We start from the raw sequence: 24,254 nt of genomic DNA on the forward strand, positions 1-24,254 counted from the left end.
GAGGTGCCATTCCCCTCACAGCTCTGTAGGCAAGCACCATGGTCTTGTAGTAGATGCGAGCCTCAACTGGAAGCCAGTGGAGTGTGCGGAGGAGCGGGATGACATGAGAGAACTTGGGAAGGTTGAACACCAGACGGGCTGCAGCGTTCTGGATAAGTTGTAGGGGTTTAATGGCACAGGCAGGGAGCCCAGCCAACAGCGAGTTGCAGTAATCCAGACGGGAGATGACAAGTGCCTGGATTAGGACCTGTGCCGCTTTCTGTGTAAGGTAGGGTCGTACTCTGCGAATGTTGTAGAGCATGAACCTGCAGGACACAATGGAGTTGTCAACCGTGATGGCGAGATCATGGAGCGGGCAGTCCTTCCCCGGGAGGAAGAGCAGCTCCGTCTTGCCGAGGTTCAGCTTGAGGTGGTGATCCGACATCCACACTGATATGTCTGCCAGACATGCAGAGATGCGATTCGCCACCTGGTTATCAGAAAATTAATTGTGTGTCGTCTGCGTAGCAATGATAGGAGAGACCATGTGAGGATATGACAGAGCCAAGTGACTTGGTGTATAGAGAGAATAGGAGAAGGCCTAGAACTGAGCCCTGGGGGACACCAGGGGTGAGAGCACATGGTGCGGAGACAGATTCTCGCCACGCCACCTGGTAGGAGCGACCTGTCAGGTAGGACGCAATCCAAGAGTGAGCAGCGCCGTAGATGCCCAACTCGGAGAGGGTGGAGAGGAGGATCTGATGGTTCACAGTATCAAAGGCAGCAGATAGGTCTAGAAGGATAAGAGCAGAGGAGAGAGAGTTAGCTTTAGCTGTGCGGAGAGCCTCCGTGACACAGAGAAGAGCAGTCTCAGTTGAATGACCAGTCTTGAAACCTGACTGGTTTGGATCAAGAAGGTCATTCTGAGAGAGATAGCAGGAGAGTTGGCTAGAGACGGCACGCTCAAGAGTTTTGGAGAGAAAAGAAAGAAGGGATACTGGTCTGTAGTTGTTGACATCGGAGGGATCGAGTGTAGGTTTTTTGAGGAGGCGTGCAACTCTCTGACATGATAAGAAACATTGAAATTGCTATTCAAAATGGGGGGGGACACACTCATTATAACAAGTTCAGTTCTGCTCACCGTGCGTTTAATAAACCCATAATGTACATTCGAGCTAAAAAGCGCATAATCGTGATTCGTGCATCATACGGCTTTTATTTTGTAATAGCCATATGTTTGAGTGACGTCGTGTCAAACACGTCACTACGCCGGAAGTGTTCTTAGGAAAAGGTTAAAATCCACTTGAGCGACAGCGGCGGGTTGATACATTGTATTTTTGTTTTTCTGAAGGGATGGAGGTGACACGAACAAGTAATTAACCTCTTTATGCACCCATATAGATAATATACACCAAGATTATATTAATATGCTATTAGATACACAACGTTAGCTGTCGTTTCTCCCCGAAGAATAGCAAAAATATGATTCCGTTCATGTCCGCGAGGTTGCGAATGCTAACCCGCTAGCTAGCTAGCACGTTGAGTGTACCACAAACTGGCTGATTGTTGTATTTGTATTACAGATTTCAAAGACAGTTTAAGCACTGTGTACAGCGCAATAGATGAAGCGGACTTTCTCGCAATCGATGGGGAATTTTCAGGTAAGCCCTTGTTAGCTAACTATTTAACTAGCAAACATTTCTAGTTACAATTTAGCTAGCTCGCTGGCCAACCCGTCTCCGTGGCTGCTACAAGCCACACACGCAGTCGGTTTTGAACTGAGTGATATAGTAGCTAATACGCTATTTTCGACTTCAGGTATTAGCGATGGGCCCAACGTCAGCGCACTAACTAACGGGTTGGACACGCCAGAGGAGCGCTACATGAAGCTAAAAAAGGTAATGGTCAAGAGATGCTAACTCGTTAGAGCCAGAGGCATGCGTTTAGAGTTGGGGCAATGCGGTTTCTGCATTATGGTGCATGATTTACATGACACTACAACATTTTATGGCAGCCATGTTAGGTCCCCGTTAACATTACATGGGGGAATATTTAACTATGCTATGTAACTGAATGTCTAGAATTAGAACAATATTCTAAAATATTTCCTAACACTAAGTATATGGCTCTGGTTACAACTGTCGGTGTCGGTCGGGTACTGAGTCAGTAACTATATAACTAATAGTATAGCGAGGTAACTCGCACAACTTTTTTTATTTCATGGCTGAATTTCATTATGGTTTTCCGGTGTTTTGATTACTGGAGTCTACATGTATGGCCCCTTGTGGGCCACAACAAGGTCATGTGCTAGCGGTCAGGCTTTACATCTATACGTTTGTATCTCTCCCTCTGGCTCTCTCCACCCCCTCTCAACCCCCTTGCAGCATTCCATGGACTTCTTGCTGTTTCAGTTTGGACTGTGTACATTCACATATGACCAGGCAGAGTCCAAGTGAGTGGGACCTTTCTTTCTTAGATTTAACCTTCCTTCCTTCACCACAATGAGTAGGAGTGCTGATTTAGGATCAGTTTTTAGCCTTTCGGATCATACCGAATGAGACTACATGGACCTGACCCTATATCTGCCCTCTTACTTAGATAATCTTGACGCATACGACCCCTGACCTGACTCCAGATCAGTTTGTGCTTAAGCCAACTCTTCTCTGCTGTGTTGGTTTACTGTCATGCCAAACGGGTTGTGTCTGAAACACAGATCTGGGACCAGGCTGTCACATAATTAAATAGAACGCTGATTTAGTATTAAATAGAAGACTTAGTCAGCCATTTTGAATGTGATATCTATGCAGGCTATAGTCATGTTTAACCTACCTGACCTGCTGTTCTCTCTCCCTGTGTTTTTGTCCCACAGGTACGTCATAAAGACTTTTAATTTTTATATATTCCCAAAGCCATTCAACAGAACCTCACCAGACATCAAGTTCATCTGCCAGGTTAGAAAACCTTGGTCTGTCTTATTTAATCCGGGTGGTAGTCATTAGGGCATGCAACGGGAAATGTTTTAAAACGTTTGCTACAGAAATAGAAAACAAACATAGGACCCATGTTGCTCCTGGTGGTGTTTTGTTAAATATGATTGTTTGTTATTTCAGAGTTCCAGCATAGACTTTCTGGCCAGTCAGGGTTTTGACTTCAACAAAGTGTTCCGTCACGGTAGGAGGCATTCTGTCTGGTTGCCAAAGAAATCCTAACTGGGACAATAAAGATGATTTGATTTATTGATTGAAGCTAACCTAGCTGACACCTAGCTATCTAACCCTGCCTCCTTTTCTGGTTGCCATAGGGATCCCGTACCTGAACCAGGAAGAGGAAGTGCAGCTGCGGGAGCAATATGAGGAGAGGCGGAGTCAGAGTAACGGATCAGGAAACCCCTCCTACATCTCCCCCAACTCCAACAAAGGCCCTGGCAGCATCCCAGAGGAGCACAGGGAGTACATCGGACGAGTGATGTAAGTTAAACCTGACTCCCATTGCTAGTTAGAACTTTAGACTGTAGTTGCATGTGGTAACGGAGTGGTATGAGAGACGAGAGCCTGGTCCCAAATCCGCCCCTTTCCCTAGCCATCTGCTGACACCAGTTCCTCATCCACCCCTAGCCCCTTTCCCTAGCCATCTGCTGACACCAGTTCCTCACCCACCCCTAGCCCCTTTACCTAGCCATCTGCTGACACCAGTTCCTCATCCACCCCTAGCCCCTTTCCCTAGCCACCTGCTGACACCAGTTCCTCATCCATCCCTAGCCCCTTTCCCTAGCCATCTGCTGACACCAGTTCCTCATCCACCCCTAGCCCCTTTCCCTAGCCATCTGCTGACACCAGTTCCTCATCCACCCCTAGCCCCTTTACCTAGCCATCTGCTGACACCAGTTCCTCACCCACCCCTAGCCCCTTTCCCTAGCCACCTGCTGACACCAGTTCCTCATCCACCCCTAGCCCCTTTCCCTAGCCATCTGCTGACACCAGTTCCTCATCCACCCCTAGCCCCTTTCCCTAGCCATCTGCTGACACCAGTTCCTCATCCACCCCTAGCCCCTTTCCCTAGCCATCTGCTGACACCAGTTCCTCCATCCACCCCTAGCCCCTTTCCCTAGCCATCTGCTGACACCAGTTCCTCATCCACCCCTAGCCCCTTTCCCTAGCCACCTGCTGACACCAGTTCCTCCATCCACCCCTAGCCCCTTTCCCTAGCCATCTGCTGACACCAGTTCCTCATCCACCCCTAGCCCCTTTCCCTAGCCATCTGCTGACACCAGTTCCTCATCCACCCCTAGCCCCTTTCCCTAGCCATCTGCTGACACCAGTTCCTCATCCACCCCTAGCCCCTTTCCCTAGCCATCTGCTGACACCAGTTCCTCCATCCACCCCTAGCCCCTTTCCCTAGCCACCTGCTGACACCAGTTCCTCCATCCACCCCTAGCCCCTTTCCCTAGCCATCTGCTGACACCAGTTCCTCATCTACCCCTAGCCCCTTTCCCTAGCCATCTGCTGACACCAGTTCCTCATCCACCCCTAGCCCCTTTCCCTAGCCATCTGCTGACACCAGTTCCTCATCCACCCCTAGCCCCTTTCCCTAGCCATCTGCTGACACCAGTTCCTCCATCCACCCCTAGCCCCTTTCCCTAGCCATCTGCTGACACCAGTTCCTCCATCCACCCCTAGCCCCTTTCCCTAGCCATCTGCTGACACCAGTTCCTCCATCCACCCCTAGCCCCTTTCCCTAGCCATCTGCTGACACCAGTTCCTCCATCCACCCCTAGCCCCTTTCACTAGCCATCTGCTGACACCAGTTCCTCATCCACCCCTAGCCCCTTTCCCTAGCCATCTGCTGACACCAGTTCCTCATCCACCCCTAGCCCCTTTCCCTAGCCATCTGCTGACACCAGTTCCTCATCCACCCCTAGCCCCTTTCCCTAGCCATCTGCTGACACCAGTTCCTCCATCCACCCCTAGCCCCTTTCCCTAGCCACCTGCTGACACCAGTTCCTCCATCCACCCCTAGCCCCTTTCCCTAGCCATCTGCTGACACCAGTTCCTCCATCCACCCCTAGCCCCTTTCCCTAGCCATCTGCTGACACCAGTTCCTCATCCACCCCTAGCCCCTTTCACTAGCCATCTGCTGACACCAGTTCCTCATCCACCCCTAGCCCCTTTCCCTAGCCATCTGCTGACACCAGTTCCTCATCCACCCCTAGCCCCTTTCCCTAGCCATCTGCTGACACCAGTTCCTCATCCACCCCTAGCCCCTTTCCCTAGCCATCTGCTGACACCAGTTCCTCCATCCACCCCTAGCCCCTTTCCCTAGCCATCTGCTGACACCAGTTCCTTCATATTTGCTCCTTTATATAAGGCGTGGTTTAAACTCCTCCAAACAGAAGTTACAGCCTCAGTGTGGAACCTGTCCTACGGTCCACAGTGAAGTCACATGGGACTGATTTTATGTCTAGCGGAGCAGAAATCCATTTTAACAGCCCGTACACCACCATTCAGCTCCAGCCCTGAATGCATCCCTGTAGTCGTTTTTTGTTAAGTCTTCCTCCTGCCTCTTGTCCCTTGCAGAGAGAAGGTGGAATCGCTGTTCACTACCTCAGAGAAGACTGTGGACCTGGAGCCCTGCACTGGGTAAAGAAACGTGTGTGTGTGAGATGAATGTGCATTTATACAGCACTTTCTTCAGTCTCAAAGGGCTTTACCATGTAAACATGGCTCTCCTGATCCCCCAGCAACATTTACCGTTGTTTTGTTTATTTACAAACTCCATTCCTCCTGTTATTTTCTCTGCTCTGCTCCAGGTTTCAGAGGAAACTGATCTACCAGACACTCAACTGGAAGTAAGTACTGGCTCTCCTTCAAGAGCAGCAGTGTTGTTGAACTCTGCAGATAGAATTCAGTGTTCCACCCCAAGAATACAGGGAGATGAATGAAGGCCGCTTTTTAACTGTTTGTTTACATTCTGATATTTCTAAAACTAATTGGTGTTTATTACCGTCGTTTTACGCTGCTTAGTGACAGTTAATGTTAATCATAAAATGTTAGTTTATACATTTCTAGTACTGTGTGTGTGTATATTGTACAGAGATGAAGTGTCTTTATAGAAGGCTAATGTTGATCTAATCTCCGATAGGTTCCCAAAGGGCCTTCACGTAGAGACCTTGGAGACAGAGAAGGTAAGTGTGCTAGCTAGTCGTTCCCAAAGGGCCTTCACGTAGAGACCTTGGAGACAGAGAAGGTAAGTGTGCTAGCTAGTCGTTCCCAAAGGGCCTTCACGTAGAGACCTTGGAGACAGAGAAGGTAAGTGTGCTAGCTAGTCGTTCCCAAAGGGCCTTCACGTAGAGACCTTGGAGACAGAGAAGGTAAGTGTGCTAGCTAGTCGTTCCCAAAGGGCCTTCACGTAGAGACCTTGGAGACAGAGAAGGTAAGTGTGCTAGCTAGTCGTTCCCAAAGGGCCTTCACGTAGAGACCTTGGAGACAGAGAAGGTAAGTGTGCTAGCTAGTCGTTCCCAAAGGGCCTTCACGTAGAGACCTTGGAGACAGAGAAGGTAAGTGTGCTAGCTAGTCGTTCTCCAACCTCTCCTCTGGGACCCCCCAGCCGTTCTCCAACCTCTCCTCTGGGACCCCCCAGCCGTTCTCCAACCTCTCCTCTGGGACCCCCCAGCCGTTCTCCAACCTCTCCTCAGGGACCCCCCAGCCGTTCTCCAACCTCTCCTCAGGGACCCCCCAGCCGTTCTCCAACCTCTCCTCAGGGACCCCCCAGCCGTTCTCCAACCTCTCCTCAGGGACCCCCCAGCCGTTCTCCAACCTCTCCTCTGGGACCCCCCAGCCGTTCTCCAACCTCTCCTCTGGGACCCCCCAGCCGTTCTCCAACCTCTCCTCAGGGACCCCCCAGCCGTTCTCCAACCTCTCCTCTGGGACCCCCAGCAGTTCTCCAACCTCTCCTCTGGGACCCCCCAGCCGTTCTCCAACCTCTCCTCTGGGACCCCCAGCCGTTCTCCAACCTCTCCTCTGGGACCCCCAGCCGTTCTCCAACCTCTCCTCTGGGACCCCCCAGCCGTTCTCCAACCTCTCCTCTGGGACCCCCCAGCCGTTCTCCAACCTCTCCTCTGGGACCCCCCAGCCGTTCTCCAACCTCTCCTCTGGGACCCCCCAGCCGTTCTCCAACCTCTCCTCTGGGACCCCCCAGCCGTTCTCCAACCTCTCCTCTGGGACCCCCCAGCCGTTCTCCAACCTCTCCTCTGGGACCCCCCAGCCGTTCTCCAACCTCTCCTCTGGGACCCCCCAGCCGTTCCATGGATTTGATCTTTTCCAGAACGAGCACACCTGATTCAGCTTGTCACCAAGCCCTTTATATGGTGACTAGGGAACCAAACTGAATACAACTGGAAGGGGCCTACCTGAATTTGTCCAATATAAACTCCTTTAACATTGAGAAACTGTCCGTTTGCAACTGTGCGCTACTTCAGGGCTGCAGCAGAATAGTGGAACGTCGAAGGGTGTCCCCCGAGGAGAGGTTTGAAAACCATTTAAGTGAGAGGATGTGACGCGTGATACCGTTTTCAACTATTTAGTTTACTGCTCCATTTGAAAAACGTTCTTTTATACCTCTGGTCGAGTTACTCTGGGATTTTTCTACATGTCGGTCATCAGGATGAATGAAAGGCATTTCTTTTCTCTGGAGTATACCTGTGCTTAGAGGGCCTTTTTTGTCTCTGGACAGAGTGAGGTGTATGTTTGTATACGTTATAAACACATGTATGTTTATATTATATATGGTGTTGTGTTCCGGAAAGAGCAGTACATCCAGATCTAGAAGGCACAACGCAATGCTTAGAGCACAGAAATACTATCATGTGTCATGTGATGTGAGTCTGTCGTACTGTGGGAGTGTCTCCAGTCAGTCGGTTTATGTACAGTATAGACACAGCATACATCATGTATTCTATATTATATTCGGTTATCTGGTGTTTAACATACATCATGTATTCTATATTATATTCTGATATCTGGTGTTTAATATACATCATGTATTCTATATTATATTCGGATATCTGGTGTTTAACATACATCATGTATTCTATATTATATTCGGATATCTGGTGTTTAACATGCATCATGTATTGTATATTATATTCTGATATCTGGTGTTTAACATGCATAATGTATTCTATATTATATTCGGATATCTGGTGTTTAACATGCATCATGTATTCTATATTATATTCTGATATCTGGTGTTTAACATACATCATGTATTCTATATTATATTCTGATATATGGTGTTTAACATACATCATGTATTCTATATTATATTCTGATATCTGGTGTTTCAGAAAGAGCGCTACATCCAGATCAGCAAGGTGGACGATGAGGAGCGGAAGAGGAGAGAACGGCAGAAACAGGAGAGAGAACAGGTGACGTTCCTTCTACTGTCTCTAAAAAGCAAACCAACTAAACGGAGACGGTCTAAACACAGTAACGACAAAGTGACATGACCAGCTGAATTTCCTTCTACCGTCTCTAAAAAGCAAACGTTACATTTCTTCTTGGAAATGTTCCAAACCTTCACCCCCCCTGAATAAACATGATCAGGAGGTAACGTTTTGAATCTGGGAGATTACTTGTCCAATAAGAGACATTTCTTTGTAGTTTTTCTTTGCGACGTTTTGCCATGTTTCCTACTGAACATGACCCGTGTCAATCTTTACAGGAGGAGCTGAATGACGCTGTGGGATTCTCCAGGGTCATACACGCAATCTCCAAATCTGTGAGTTACCCTGACAACCTGTTATCAAATACCGGAGTTCCTGACAACCTGTTATCAAATTGTTGCTTTGTTTTATCTGTATCTTCTGTTATGTTGCGACGTACAGTGGGGAGAACAAGTATTTGATACACTGCCGATTTTGCAGGTTTTCCTACTTACAAAGCATGTAGAGGTCTGTAATTTTCATCATAGGTACACTTCAACTGTGAGAGACGGAATCTAAAACAACAATCCAGAAAAACACATTGTATGATTTTTTAAATAATTAATTTGCATTTTATTGCATGACATAAGTATTTGATCACCTACCAACCAGTAAGAATTCCGGCTCTCACAGACCTGTTAGTTTTTCTTTAAGAAGCCCTCCTGTTCTCCACTCATTACCTATATTAACTGCACCTGTTTGAACTTGTTACCTGTATAAAAGACACCTGTCCACACACTCAATCAAACAGACTCCAACCTCTCCACAATGGCCAAGACCAGAGAGCTGTGTAAGGACATCAGGGATAAAATTGTAGACCTGCACAAGGCTGGGATGGGCTACAGGACAATAGGCAAGCAGCTTGGTGAGAAGGCAACAACTGTTGGCGCAATTATTAGAAAATGGAAGAAGTTCAAGATGAAGGTCAATCACCCTCGGTCTGGGGCTCCATGCAAGATCTCACCTCGTGGGGCATCAATGATCATGAGGAAGGTGAGGGATCAGCCCAGAACTACACGGCAGGACCTGGTCAATGACCTGAAGAGAGCTGGGACCACAGTCTCAAAGAAAACCATTAGTAACACACTACGCCGTCATGGATTAAAATCCTGCAGCGCACGCAAGGTCCCTCTGCTCAAGCCAGCACATGTCCAGGCCCGTCTACAGTTTGCCAATGACCATCTGGATGATCCAGAGGAGGAATGGGAGAAGGTCATGTCGTCTGATGAGACAAAAATAGAGCTTTTTGGTCTAAACTCCACTCGCCGTGTTTGTAGGAAGAAGAAGGATGAGTACAACCCCAAGAACACCATCCCAACTGTGAAGCATGGAGGTGGAAACATCATTCTTTGGGGATGCTTTTCTGCAAAGGGGACAGGATGACTGCACCGTATTGAGGGGAGGATGGATGGGGCCATGTATCGCGAGATCTTGGCCAACAACCTCCTTCCCTCAGTAAGAGCATTGAAGATGGGTCGTGGCTGGGTATTCCAGCATGACAACGACCCGAAACACACAGCCAGGGCAACTAAGGAGTGGCTCCGTAAGAAGCATCTCAAGGTCCTGGAGTGGCCTAGCCAGTCTCCAGACCTGAACCCAATAGAACATCTTTGGAGGGAGCTGAAAGTCCGTATTGCCCAGCGACAGCCCCGAAACCTGAAGGATCTGGAGAAGGTCTGTATGGAGGAGTGGGCCAAAATCCCTGCTGCAGTGTGTGCAAACCTCGTCAAGACCTACAGGAAACGTATGATCTCTGTAATTGCAAACAAAGGTTTCTGTACCAAATATTAAGTTCTGCTTTTATGATGTATCAAATACTTATGTCATGCAATAAAATGCAAATTAATTACTTAAAAATCATTCAATGTGATTTTCTGGATTTTTGTTTTAGATTCCGTCTCTCACAGTTGAAGTGTACCTATGATAAAAATTACAGACCTCTACATGCTTTGTAAGTAGGAAAACCTGCAAAATCGGCAGTGTATCAAATACTTGTTCTCCCCACTGTATATGCCAGCTGCTTTTGCAATCCAGCACTGAAACTATAAGGAATATTTTAGTTGAGTGAGTTCTCCTTTTTCTCACTTGGGTGCTATACTATTTTATACCTTTTAGGATGGGACTCATCTCTTTTCACCCTCTCTCCAACACAGGGAAAGTTGGTGGTTGGCCACAACATGCTGTTGGATGTCATGCATACCATCCATCAGTTCTACTGCGTACTGCCAGAGGTACAAACACGCACCAATTAGATGAACATCGCAGACATGCGCACGCAATGGTTTAGAATCGAACCTTGTTTCTTTCCTGTTTGACAAACAGTCTTTTATTTTTTCCCCCACAGGACCTGAATGACTTTAAAGAGGTCACTCAGTGTGTCTTCCCCAGGTAAAGACATACTGCTGCTACTTCTCTCTATGGGCCGTTCTGGCTCCGACAAGGCTTACCACTACTTTGACCTAATCTCTCTGGGAGTCTGTCTATTTATCTGGTGTACTGTTAATCTATAAACTTCTCCAGTAGCCTAGAGGTTGGAATGGTGGACCAGCAGCCGGAAAGGCCGGCGACACAAATGGGAATGAACTGGCAGCTGGAAAGGCTGCTGGTCTGATCCCATATACCGTCTCCTGCCATTGTGCAAGGCACTTAACCCACCACATGTTTTCGATCCAGGAGCGCTGCAATTGCGTCTGATCCTGTGCCTCTCAACGCGTTGCCTCCCTGTCAACACGTTGCCTCTCAACGCGCGTATCTGGGGCTGTTGGGAAAGGCAGACATTCCGCTCTAACCAATGGACAATAAAGTATCTCCTCTATCCTCTTCTCAGGCTGTTGGACACCAAGCTCATGGCCACAACACAACCTTTCAAGGTAATAATATTTAAAGTATTTAGATGTTAGTTTAAAAACGATGTAAGGAAACCCCTGTTGAAATCTGAATAGTATTTATTGTGAAATGTTATTGTAACCCCTCTAGGAGTTGATCAACATCACATCTCTAGCAGAGCTGCAGAAACAGCTGAAAGAGAGCCCCTTCAAACCTCCTAAAGTTGGTAAGAGAACATTTACAACTACACCATATTTAAGAGTAAGCTATTTCAGAAGCTAGCAGCTAGCGCGGCAGCTAATGATCGAACGGCTAGCGCGGCAGCTAATGATCGAACGGCTAGCGCGGCAGCTAATGATCGAACGGCTAGCGCGGCAGCTAATGATCGAACGGCTAGCGCGGCAGCTAATGATCGAACAGCTAGCGCGGCAGCTAATGGTCGAACAGCTAGCGCGGCAGCTAATGGTCGAACAGCTAGCGCGGCAGCTAATGGTCGAACAGCTAGCGCGGCAGCTAATGATCAAACAGCTAGCGCGGCAGCTAATGATCAAACAGCTAGCTCGAAGGCTAAAATGGCTTTGGAAAAATAAGAATTCAGCTAATAGGGAGATGTATCTAACAAAATAACTACATAATCGCATTAACTAATCATACAACAATTGACACATAATAGAAATGTTGGTACATTTGTGTACAAATCTAACTTAATCAACCTATGTTTATGGTAAGGGACAAAAATCTATAGCGGTGGTTCCCAACCAGGGATAGTAGAACCCCCTGGGGGTACTTGGCTTATCCACAGCGGGTACTTGAAGACTGATGAAGACCATAGGTTTACTGGTAGAATGCAAGAGGGAGTACTTCAGGGGTACTCCAGACAGAGCCACATGTACTTGCTGGTATAAGTAACCAAGAAAGGTTGAGAACCATTGATCTATTGGACCTGTGTAGATACTGTAATGCAGTGGTATTCCAAGTCGGGGAAGCGACCCCAGGGCAACTGCAGTGGGGTTGCCTTTTTACAGATTATTGTATGGGACCATATACTAACAAAAATCTACGTTTATCGTCATTAGATCACTGGGGAAGCCAAGCCAGGGAAAAAAAAAAGTACATATTTGAATTTCATAAAAATTGTAAAACATAAAAGTTATCCTTTTTAGATAAAACTATACTAAATATAATATCGCGTTACCAAATAATTGATTAAAACACACTATTTTTGCAAAGAAGGTCTACAGTAGCCTCAACAGCACTCTATAGGGTGTAGCTGGAGGACAGCTAGCTTCTGTCCTCCTTTGGGTACATTGACTTAAATACAAAACCTATGAGGCTCATGGTTCTCACCCCCTTCCATAGACTTAAACAGTTATGACCAACATCCGGAGGACGTCCTCCAACCTATCAAAGCTCTTGCAGCATGTCGTGGTAATTATTCTAACCAAAAGAGAGACTTTTAGATTTCTTCATAACCATCAAACTTTATTAATCATTACTGCAGTAATGGAGCGTTAACGGTCGCCCAATGGTGTAGAGTTAAGGCCCAAATAAGCAGGGTTAGGTTACAACTTTTTAGTCTTTCTGAGTCCTCGTGACGACGAACAGATGTGACTTTATACAAAGGTACATTGTGTTCTCATGCAACAGACAGCAAGATTTACATGGCGCCAAATATCTCTAGTTAATTTACTACTTGTTTATACAGAAACACTAATGCAACATGGGATACTAAGTCCTTCCCTTAATTTATGAAGTCCAGTGCTCATTAATAATCTGGAGGGAGGATTCTCCTCTCCCTGGCAGACAGACCAGCATTCAACATAGACACTGCTAATGGAATGGAGTGTTTTCTTATCACCAGGCCATCGTAAATCAACTGTCAGCATTAAGCCTCAGAGGCTCCTCTCGGAAGAACAGAAATTGTGAAAGTACTAATATAGGAATATATTCTAATATAAAAGTAATGTGATTTAACATAATATTGTAATTCTACGACAAGCATGAACTGACATGTCCACCCAATCAAAGGATCAGAGAATGAATCTAGTACTGAAAGCATAAGCTACAGCTAGCTAGCAGTGCATAAAATGTGGTGAGTAGTTGACTCAAAGAGACAATAGTTGAACAGTGTTAATAAAGTAATTTCTTCCTAAATAAAGGAGAAGCTAAGAGTTCATTTTCTTTCAGTTTCACTTACTTAGCTAGCAAATGCAGCTAGCTAGTTTAGCCTACTGAAACGCCCTGCTCAAACATAGGGATGCTATGTTAGCTAGCTGGCTATGAATATCCAACACTGGAACTCTTCCAAGTCAAGATAAGCTTCTGGTTTTATAAATGTATTGCCACCAGGGCCCGCCGGTGTAAGAGCTAAACTGCTTACTTGACTGTACACTGTAACGTTACTGCATGATTGTAGCGAGTTTACTTGCACATTAGTTCTATTAGCTATGTTGACTATGATGTTACTTTAGCTAATATGATGTAGGCTGTGTGTAGCAGTTATGATATGGTTTGGCTTGGAAAGGTTTGTCATTTTTATCAAGGGAGGCCAAATGCTCTCTGGCTTCCCTGGCATTCAATCCTACGGTCGGCAACAATGTCATACTCTTTATGACCAGACAGCATCAGATAGATGGGCTACACGTACTGAGACAGAGGGGGCGCTGTTTCGCACACTCGGATGCTTTCTCCGGTGAGATACATTCAGCCTCTAGCGAATTGAAGGAAAATTATGAAACTGAGACGAAAGAGACATTATTTAATGTTTTTTTTTTTTTTAATTGGTAAAGTTTTTGGGGAAGCCTGGCTTCCCCTGGCATCCATGAGTACATGCCACTGGTCGCTAGAGTCATTAAAAAAAAAAATGGGGTCCCCAGAAATTCTGGCGGGAAAAATGGTGTCCCTGCTGAACTTTTGAATACTCCTGCTGGAATGTCTATGGCCAGGGACAATAATGAGAGACATCTATTAAAGTGTAGTGTCTGATTTAGCCCTGCTTCTCTTCTTTCTTCCATGGACCAGTGACGGCGGAGGATTTCCCCAGCTACGATACAGCCCAGGAACAGCTCCACGAGGCGGGCTACGATGCCTACATCACTGGCCTCTGCTTCATCGCCATGGCCAACTACCTAGGTACCTAACTCTACCTATACACACTGCTACTACTGCTACTACTATTACTACTGCTACGACTACTATTACTACTACTACGACTACTACTACTGCTCTAACCCTACATCACTGGCCTCTGCTTCATCGCCATGGCCAACTACCTAGGTACCTAACTCTACCTATACACACTGCTACTGCTACTACTACTACTACTACTACTACTACTATTACTATTGCTGCTACTACTGCTGCTACTGCTACTACTACTACTACTACTGCTACTACTGCTACTACTGCTGCTACTGCTGCTACTACTACTACTACTACTACTACTACTATTACTACTACTACTACTGCTGCTACTACTGCTACTACTACTGCTACTACTATTACTACTACTACTACTACTGCTCTAACCCTACATCACTGGCCTCTGCTTCGTTGGCCTTTTCTCATTTGGGTAAAAGTCTGTCCTCCTTACGCTCTCTCCTCCGTGGTCGAGGAGAGAGTAGGGAACAGAAGCGTGTCCTCCCCTCGTCGACAGCCACCTTTCATTGAGGATAGTCACGTGTATCCTACCTAAGTCCTTGGTGGAAGATCTGCCAGGCCCCCTTCCAGTCAGGTTGTCAGAGGAGAGAAGCATGCGCTCACCATAAGGAGCATATCGTTTTATCTAGAAAATGTCAACTACCTTCATTAGTTTTCATCACTTTACACATTTATTCCGAGATCCACCCCCTGGAAACGTCATCCGCGTTATGTGGCGCGAGTAGAGAAGGATCATTTCATACCGGCGCGTTTTCATCCACGTTCCCTCTCCTCCACCGCCTCTCCTCCGTGACCTTCGACCTTTTTCAGAAGGAGGCGAGAGAGGATGCAGGAGTTGAGCAAATCCAATTGAGAAAAGGCCATCTCCATGGCCAGCCACCTAGGTAACACTACCACTTACCGTTAGTGAAAATGGATGGGGACAGTACCGTAGGCATGGACAGCTTGGAGTCTCTGTGACGGCATATAGGCTAAAGCAGTAGAAGCTGTAACGTTTTTGTCATCGGTGGCTGTTCATCTCTTTCCACCTCAGGTACTTTCCTGACTCCCCCCAAAGCCCACATCCCGTCCCGATCTAAACTCATCGAACCCTTCGTCAACAAGTAAGATATTTTTTCCCCTTCAGTTTCTTTACCTCCTATGGGGACTCGTAGGTATTCCCTACCTCAACATGTCTTAGTGTATGAAGCCTTATAATGCTACATTGACGTCTCATGTCTTCTCCAGACTGTTCCTGATGAGGATCATAGATATCCCCTACCTCAACATCAGCGGACCAGACCGTGAGTAGTCTATGTGATACAATATACTGTCCAACACCGTATCCTACAGAACGGTAGTATTATACACTGCCTCACCTGCGTATAGTCAGCAGCCAAAGAAAATGGAGAGAGTTTATTAAAGATGACATATAGAAATGGGCCGTGACAATGATGTATATAAACCCATCATTGGGCAGTGGTGAGAACTAATAATGTTCCTTGTTCCCTCTCTCTATCCATCTCTGTTCCCCTCTCTCTATCCATCTCTGTTCCCCTCTCTCTCTATCCATCTCTGTTCCCCTCTCTCTCTATCCATCTCTGTTCCCCTCTCTCTCTATCCATCTCTGTTCCCCTCTCTCTCTATCCATCTCTGTTTCCCTCTCTCTATCCATCTCTGTTCCCCTCTCTCTATCCATCTCTGTTCCCCTCTCTCTCTATCCATCTCTGTTCCCCTCTCTCTCTATCCATCTCTGTTCCCCTCTCTCTCTATCCATCTCTGTTCCCCTCTCTCTATCCATCTCTGTTCCCCTCTCTCTATCCATCTCTGTTCCCCTCTCTCTCTATCCATCTCTGTTCCCCTCTCTCTCTATCCATCTCTGTTCCCCTCTCTCTCTATCCATCTCTGTTCCCCTCTTCCCCCCTCTCCTCCTCTACAGTCCAGCCCAAGAGGGATCATGTTCTGTACGTCACCTTCCCTAAGGAGTGGAAGACCAGTGACCTCTACCAGCTATTCAGTGCCTTTGGTAAGACACACACCACATAATATGAAAATAATATATGCTGTTTAGCAGACACTTTTATCCAAAGCAATGTACATTGGTGGTCCCAGTGGGAATCAAAGCCACCACCCTGGTGTTGCAAGTGCTCTGCTCTACCAACTGGGACACCAAACCCCACACAAACCAGTAACTACCAACTGGGTCACCAAACCCCACACAAACCAGTAACTACCAACTGGGACACCAAACCCCACACAAACCAGTAACTACCAACTGGGACACCAAACCCCACACAAACCAGTAACTACCAACTGGGACACCAAACCCCACACAAACCAGTAACTACCAACTGGGACACCAAACCCCACACAAACCAGTAACTACCAACTGGGACACCAAACCCCACACAAACCAGTAACTACCAACTGGGACACCAAACCCCACACAAACCAGTAACTACCAACTGGGACACCAAACCCCACACAAACCAGTAACTACCAACTGGGACACCAAACCCCACACAAACCAGTAACTACCAACTGGGACACCAAACCCCACACAAACCAGTAACTACCAACTGGGTCACCAAACCCCACACAAACCAGTAACTACCAACTGGGACACCAAACCCCACACAAACCAGTAACTACCAACTGGGACACCAAACCCCACACAAACCAGTAACTACCAACTGGGTCACCAAACCCCACACAAACCAGTAACTACCAACTGGGACACCAAACCCCACACAAACCAGTAACTACCAACTGGGACACCAAACCCCACACAAACCAGTAACTACCAACTGGGACACACACCAGGACAGCTTTTAATTGCCGTGTCTGCCCGCATGTCTCCTAGGTAACATCCAGGTGTCGTGGATTGATGACACGTCAGCGTTTGTGTCTCTGAGTCAGACGGAGCAGGTGCAGATCGGTGAGTACTGGCCTCAACTAGCGTCCCAACATGCACCCTATTCCCTTATATAGTGCACTACGTTTGACCCAGAGACCAGGACTTGACTTGGGCCGGCACCTCAAATGTTCTACTGCTTGAGTTCTGGCACCTCTTATAGAAGACTTAGAACTATTGCAGAGTTCCTGCACCTAAATCTAAATGGTTGAGGATGAACAGCTGTTTCAGGCCAAGTGGAGCGCTGCCAGAGACGTTACCCAATCCTCCTGCACTACTATTAACCAGCTGTTTCAGGCCAAGTGGCGCGCTGCCAGAGACGTTACCCAATCCTCCTGCACTACTATTAACCAGCTGTTTCAGGCCAAGTGGAGCGCTGCCAGAGACGTTACCCAATCCTCCTGCACTACTATTAACCAGCTGTTTATGTGGCTGTACTGTTGGTGTGGTCTCACTCTGTTCCTGTCAATCTGTCGCCAAACCCTGGTACACAAAAGGTTGAGCAACACTGCTCTAGAAAACTCAACATTTCACTTCAAATGAATAAAAGTTGATATTTTTCTATATTTTTCTAGCGATCGTTCTGACTAGACTCCCATTCTCTCCTTTGTGTGGCCGTCTCCGTCTGTCTGTGTAGCGATTAACACGAGTCGCTATGCGGAGAGCTACCGTATCCAGACGTATGCGGAGTACGTCCAGGGCAGACAGCAAGTCAGGGAGAGCCAGGGCCACACTACCCAGTCCTGGGATGAGGACGGCTGGGTTAAACCACACTACACCTCCCCCTCTACCGTTGGTGATGGACCTACTGGATACAGCTACGGTCACAACAGGTTTACACAGACACCACTTTATTTCATATACTTTTTAAATGCAAGGTTGGTCCTTGAGTGTCTTGAAAGGCGTCTGTCAATGTTATTTTTTTGTATTATTTAAAAGAAGCAAAGAATCTGCTCCACCGTTCTACAAGTTCACGGTGGAGTCTCTTAAGGCAGGTTGATTTTTTTAAAATGTGAAGGCGGTCCTTGTGTGCACTCTGTTGTACGCGTCAGGCAGTCGTCGGGGAAACGCTGCATCAGTCCTATCCAGGAGGAGCAGCCTGCGGAGGGAGGGGCACTGAGCACACACACTGACGGGTGGAGTGGCTACGCTCACTGTCACACACACTCCGACACGGGCAGCAAGAAGATCAGGACTGACGGTAAGGACCCCCCCCGCCCCCCGCTGGGAGACAGACAGTAACTAAGTGTATATATCCATCCCCAGTGTACTAATCATGAACAGAATGTTCAGAGGAAAACACTGATCGAGAAACACCTGTTCTGATGTGGTCTGTTTTCTCTAGGGGTGTGTAGACCTGATGTGGTGTTTTCTCTAGGGGTGTGTAGACCTGATGTGGTGTCTTCTCTAGGGGTGTTGTCTCCTCCAGGGCGGTGTGTAGACCTGATGTGGTGTCGTCTCCTCCAGGGGGGTGTGTAGACCTGATGTGGTGTTGTCTCTAGGGGTTTGTAGACCTGATGTGGTGTCGTCTCCTCCAGGGGGGTGTGTAGACCTGATGTGGTGTTGTCTCCTCCAGGGGGGTGTGTAGACCTGATGTGGTGTTGTCTCCTCCAGGGGGGTGTGTAGACCTGATGTGGTGTTGTCTCTAGGGGTGTGTAGACCTGATGTGGTGTTGTCTCCTCCAGGGGGGTGTGTAGACCTGATGTGGTGTTGTCTCCTCCAGGGGGGTGTGTAGACCTGATGTGGTGTTGTCTCTAGGGGGGTGTAGACCTGATGTGGTGTTGTCTCCTCCAGGGGGGTGTGTAGACCTGATGTGGTGTTGTCTCTAGGGGGGTGTAGACCTGATGTGGTGTTGTCTCCTCCAGGGGGGTGTGTAGACCTGATGTGGTGTTGTCTCCTCCAGGGGGGTGTGTAGACCTGATGTGGTGTTGTCTCTAGGGGGGTGTAGACCTGATGTGGTGTTGTCTCCTCCAGGGGGGTGTGTAGACCTGATGTGGTGTTGTCTCTAGGGGGGTGTAGACCTGATGTGGTGTTGTCTCCTCCAGGGGGGTGTGTAGACCTGATGTGGTGTCGTCTCTAGGGGTGTGTAGACCTGATGTGGTGTTGTCTCTAGGGGTGTGTAGACCTGATGTGGTGTTGTCTCCTCCAGGGGGGTGTGTAGACCTGATGTGGTGTTGTCTCCTCCAGGGGGGTGTGTAGACCTGATGTGGTGTTGTCTCTAGGGGTGTGTAGACCTGATGTGGTGTTGTCTCCTCCAGGGGGGTGTGTACGGACGTATGCAGGAGTAGTGGACAGCAGGACGTCAGAAGGTTGGCTGAAAACTCAGTAAGTAAAGATTTGTGAACAGTTGAACATGTAAATCTAGAACTTTTAGTGGTGCTTTAAACTAGAAAAACTACCTGGGTGTTCGTTGAAGGAAGTTATGCCTGTGATTGGTTGCTCTTCACTGTAGGTCTGGGTCTGATTCGTCGAGCATGAGTCCGATCCAGGAAGAGGTGGGGTCAGAGGCGGTGGACGACGCTAGTGATCCAGCGGCGGGCGACTGGCAACAGCAGTCTTCAGCCAATCAGAGCAAGAAGGGCCGCAAGAACAACAAGAAGAGGAAGACTGATGGTGAGACGAGTGTGTTTTTAAAGTGTGTCTTGCCCCATCAAATCAAGCTTTTATTAATACAGCACATTTCAGACATGGAATGCAACACAATGTGCTTCACATGAGAAAACTAATAAATACAATGAAAATAAAACAGAAATATTTACTACACAACAAACATCAGAGGATAAACTAAAGAATAACAATAAAACTGAAGGACTAAAAAGCAGCCTGAGGAAAAGCAACGCTAAAAAGGAGTGTTTTAATATCTCTTTTAAATATGTCCACAGTTTCTGGGGGTCATAGTAACTAAAGGCTGCCTCTCCATGCCTCTTGGCCCTAGGCTGTCCCCAGTTTCTGGGGGTCATAGTAACTAAAGGCCGCCTCTCCATGCCTCTTGGCCCTAGGCTGTCCCCAGTTTCTGGGGGTCATAGTAACTAAAGGCTGCCTCTCCATGCCTCTTGGCCCTAGGCTGTCCCCAGTTTCTGGGGGTCATAGTAACTAAAGGCTGCCTCTCCATGCCTCTTGGCCCTAGGCTGTCCCCAGTTTCTGGGGGTCATAGTAACTAAAGGCTGCCTCTCCATGCCTCTTGGCCCTAGGCTTTGGGATAGTTAAACGGCCAGTGCCAGAGGACCTGAGGGACCTACTGGGTACATAACTTAAAAGCATGTCTGACATGTATTGGGATGCACAATCGTGGATTGATTTAAAAACCAATAGAAGAATCTTAACATTTAATTCTAAAACTCACAGGCAGCCAGTGCAGAGGCCTTAAAACCGTCTGGTCTTGGTCAGCATTCTGTATGTTTTGCAGTTGACCAAAGGCTTTCTTGGTTAGACCAGACAGGAGAGCATTACAGTAGTCAAGCCTGCTTGTAATAAAAGCATGGCTGAGTCTCTCTGTATCAGCCTGAGAGAGAAACAGCCCCACCTTGGCCATGTTCCTCAGGTGCTAAAATGCCATGTTGGTCACAATCCTAATGTGATTCAATTTAGTTCAAAATCTAAAATAACACCTAGGTTTTTCATCTTTATGGCCCGTGAATTAAAATGCGTGGCCATGTTCTCTCTCTGTGCTTTGGCTCCAATAATAAGTATCTTGGTCTTGTCTTGATTTAGCCGGAGGAAGTTGTGAGCCATCCAAAGTGTTTAAATCACTTAATAGTCTTAATTTATCTGTGGAGCTAAAGTCCTCTGATGACGGACCCTGATAGTTAGAGCCCAAGAGAGAGTTTGATCTCCACTTCTCCTTATTGAAGAGTTGTGAACAGCACCATCACCGGTGGTGTACCTCAGGTTGACTGTCTCTCTGTCTCACCTCTCCCTTTTCCCTCCCTCTAGGTGCAGAGACCACGTCTTCTCTCTCACCTCTCCCTTTTCCCTCCCTCTAGGTGCAGAGACCACGTCTTCTCTGTTCGAAGTTCCTCAGGTGTGGTAGCGATGGAACCCAGCCACCGACTCCGATCTAGGTCCCTCTCCTTACCACCTTGGTTCCTACTTCCTACCCCTGGGCACTTGACTCCTACCCCCTAGGACCGGGTTTGGAACTAGGCCTGAAATTTCAACCCAGCTGCACTTATCTGACTGGCTGAGAGAGACCTATTAAAGCCATAAGTCATGATCGGAGTCCTCAGCATGTGGTATAGCAGGATGTTCCTAAATGGCACCCTATTCCCTATATAGTGCACTACTTTTAACCAAGGTCAATAGGGTCTGGTTGAAAGTAGTGCACTATGGATTGAATAGGCTGCCATTTGGGACACAATCAATCATTTTTCACTGTCCTTTTATTTGTATTTTTGCTCTTTCACTGTTTATCAATTCTGATTTTTTTGATTTGATAAACCCCCCCCCCCCCCGTATCGTGATCGATTGGCTAGTTACTACTCTGCATGTCGTGACAGCTGTTCAATACGGAGAGCATAACGCACACCCAAGCTTAGCTCTTAGCGCCTAACCATCAGGGTCTGTCCCAAATGGCAGCCTTATCCCTGTTACAGTGCACTACTTTAAACCAGGGTCCATGGTGCTCTGGTCAAAAAGTAGTGCACTATATAGGAAATAGGGTACCATTTAGTACCCAGCCAGGGGTCAGTGTTCCATGAGGAGCAACGTTACAGAATATTCATCTAGAAATACACCATCTAGATTTGACGTGCTGCTTTGTTCTATGGAAGAGGGAATAGTGTCATTCATCTGGTGTGTGCGTTTCTACATGATATCCTCCTGAACGCCAGCCCAGGCTAGTGGTTCCTCTACCACCTAGTTACTGTCACCGAGTCTGAAATGTTTCCCCCCCCTCTGCGTCTGTTGCCGGTGCCAAACCGGTTTAGTTTTAACCGTAAATATCGTCCCCAAGTCCAGTTCATAGTGAACCGTTAAGTGTCTCTTAAACCATCAATGCCACCTGACTGATTCTAGTGTAACATTGTCCTGGTGCTGTAATATTTTAATTGTAATTCAAATAACTTTTGTCCTTCCTTTAAAAAAAAAAATGTATAAAGTTAAAGCCCCCTCCCCTCTAATTTTATCAATCCTGCTAGAACCTTCTCCAAGTGTGAGTCCCAAATGGCCCCCTATACCCTGTATAGTGCAGTGTACTATAAAGGGTACAGTGCAGTGTACTATAAAGGGCACAGTGCAGTGTACTATAAAGGGTGCAGTGCAGTGTACTATAAAGGGTACAGTGCAGTGTACTATAAAGGGTGCAGTGTACTATAAAGGGTACAGTGCAGTGTACTATAAAGGGCACAGTGCAGTGTACTATAAAGGGCACAGTGCAGTGTACTATAAAGGGTACAGTGCAGTGTACTATAAAGGGTGCAGTGTACTATAAAGGGTACAGTGCAGTGTACTATAAAGGGTACAGTGCAGTGTACTATAAAGGGTATAGTGCAGTGTACTATAAAGGGTACAGTGCAGTGTACTATAAAGGGTACAGTGCAGTGTACTATAAAGGGTACAGTGCAGTGTACTATAAAGGGTACAGTGGGCCATTTGGGACGGAACCAGAGAGATGTGGTTTTGGCGTGGTTGGTCTTTTACAACAGACGGTCTAGTGGCATTATTACTTTTGTATGGAAGACATTTTTGTGGTCGTTTATTATAATAAAATGTCATTCTTTTACAGTCTTACTTCCCCCTTGTTGTAACTCCTCCCCTGCAACTGTGTCAAAAGATTGTTTCAATGCAAAATGTGTCAACGTTAAGAATACGTATGCTGTTTTTGTATGAAAAATGTTAAAACAAATATTTCCTTATGAACAGGAAAAATTAAAGGTTTCTTAGTAATCCAGTGTTCCTTTTTAATCTTGTTTAGAACTGTTCTGTATCCATGGCAACATTACATCTGTCAGGCTTTGGTATAGGTGTTTTCTTATAGTTCAGTTTTTGTATATTTTTCAACACAAACATGTATAGACATAGATCCACATCACCTACGCCACCGGTCAAAAGTTTTAGAACACCTACTCATTCAAGGGTTTTTCTTTATTTGTACTATTTTCTACATTGTAGAATAATAGTGAAGACATAAACTATGAAATAACACATGGAATCATGTAGTAACCAAGAAAGTGTTAAACAAATCAAAATATTTTATATTTTATATTCTTCATATAGCCACCCTTTGCCTTGATGACAGCTTTGCACACTTGGCATTCTCTCAACCAGCTTCACCTGGAATGCCTTTCCAACAGTCTTGAAGGAGTGCCCATATATGCTGAGCACTTGTTGGCTGCTTTTCCTTCACTCTGCGGTCCAACTCATCCCAAACCATCTCAGTTGGGTTGAGGTCGGGGGATTGTGGAGGCCAGGTTCATCTGAAACGGCACTCCATCACTCTCCTTCTTGGTAAATAGCCCTTACACAGCCTGGAGGTGTGTTGGGTTGTTGTCCTGTTGAAAAACAAATCATAGTCCCACTAAGCCCAAACCAGATGGGATGGCGTATCGCTGCAGAATGCTGTGGTAGCCATGCTGGTTAAGTGTGCCTTGAATTCTAAATAAATGAGTGTCTCCAGCAAAGCACCCCCACCCCATAACACCTCGTCCTCCATGCTTTATGGTGGGAAATACACAATTGTGACCATGAAGGCCTGATTCACACAGTCTCCTCTGAACAGTTGATGTTGAGATGTCTGTTACTTGAACTCTGTGAAGCATTTATTTGGCCTGCAATTTCTGAGGCTGGTAACTCTAATGAACTTATCCTCTGCAGCAGAGGTAACTCTGGGTCTTCCTTTCCTGTTCTTGCCATAATATGGACTTGGTCTTTTACCAAATAGGGCTATCTTCTGTATACCCCGCCCCCCACCTCGTCACAACA

The 24,254-nt window shown here is 46.8% G+C and overlaps 1 protein-coding gene across 1 annotated transcript; it reads left to right on the forward strand.

The window, feature by feature from the left end:
• Nucleotides 1–1,263: 1,263 nt before the first annotated feature.
• On the forward strand, nt 1,264–23,217 carry LOC311115153 (poly(A)-specific ribonuclease PARN-like). Its single transcript, XM_084190359.1, has 26 exons — nt 1,264–1,351; nt 1,563–1,640; nt 1,798–1,877; nt 2,364–2,431; nt 2,849–2,930; nt 3,090–3,150; nt 3,281–3,446; nt 5,553–5,615; nt 5,786–5,824; nt 6,118–6,160; nt 8,321–8,401; nt 8,698–8,754; nt 10,612–10,689; nt 10,803–10,846; nt 11,286–11,328; nt 11,435–11,510; nt 14,306–14,416; nt 15,477–15,546; nt 15,671–15,726; nt 16,362–16,448; nt 17,286–17,360; nt 17,974–18,169; nt 18,389–18,537; nt 19,595–19,661; nt 19,789–19,949; nt 21,320–23,217. Exons 1-26 carry the CDS (start codon nt 1,333–1,335, stop codon nt 21,364–21,366), a joined length of 2,097 nt encoding a protein of 698 aa, XP_084046485.1. The 5' UTR covers nt 1,264–1,332; the 3' UTR covers nt 21,367–23,217.
• The last annotated feature ends 1,037 nt before the right edge of the window (nt 23,218–24,254 follow it).

The sequence above is a fragment of the Coregonus lavaretus genome (assembly GCF_964263955.1).
Source record: "Coregonus lavaretus genome assembly, contig: HAP1_SCAFFOLD_200, whole genome shotgun sequence".
Classification (NCBI taxonomy): Eukaryota; Metazoa; Chordata; class Actinopteri; order Salmoniformes; family Salmonidae; genus Coregonus; species Coregonus lavaretus.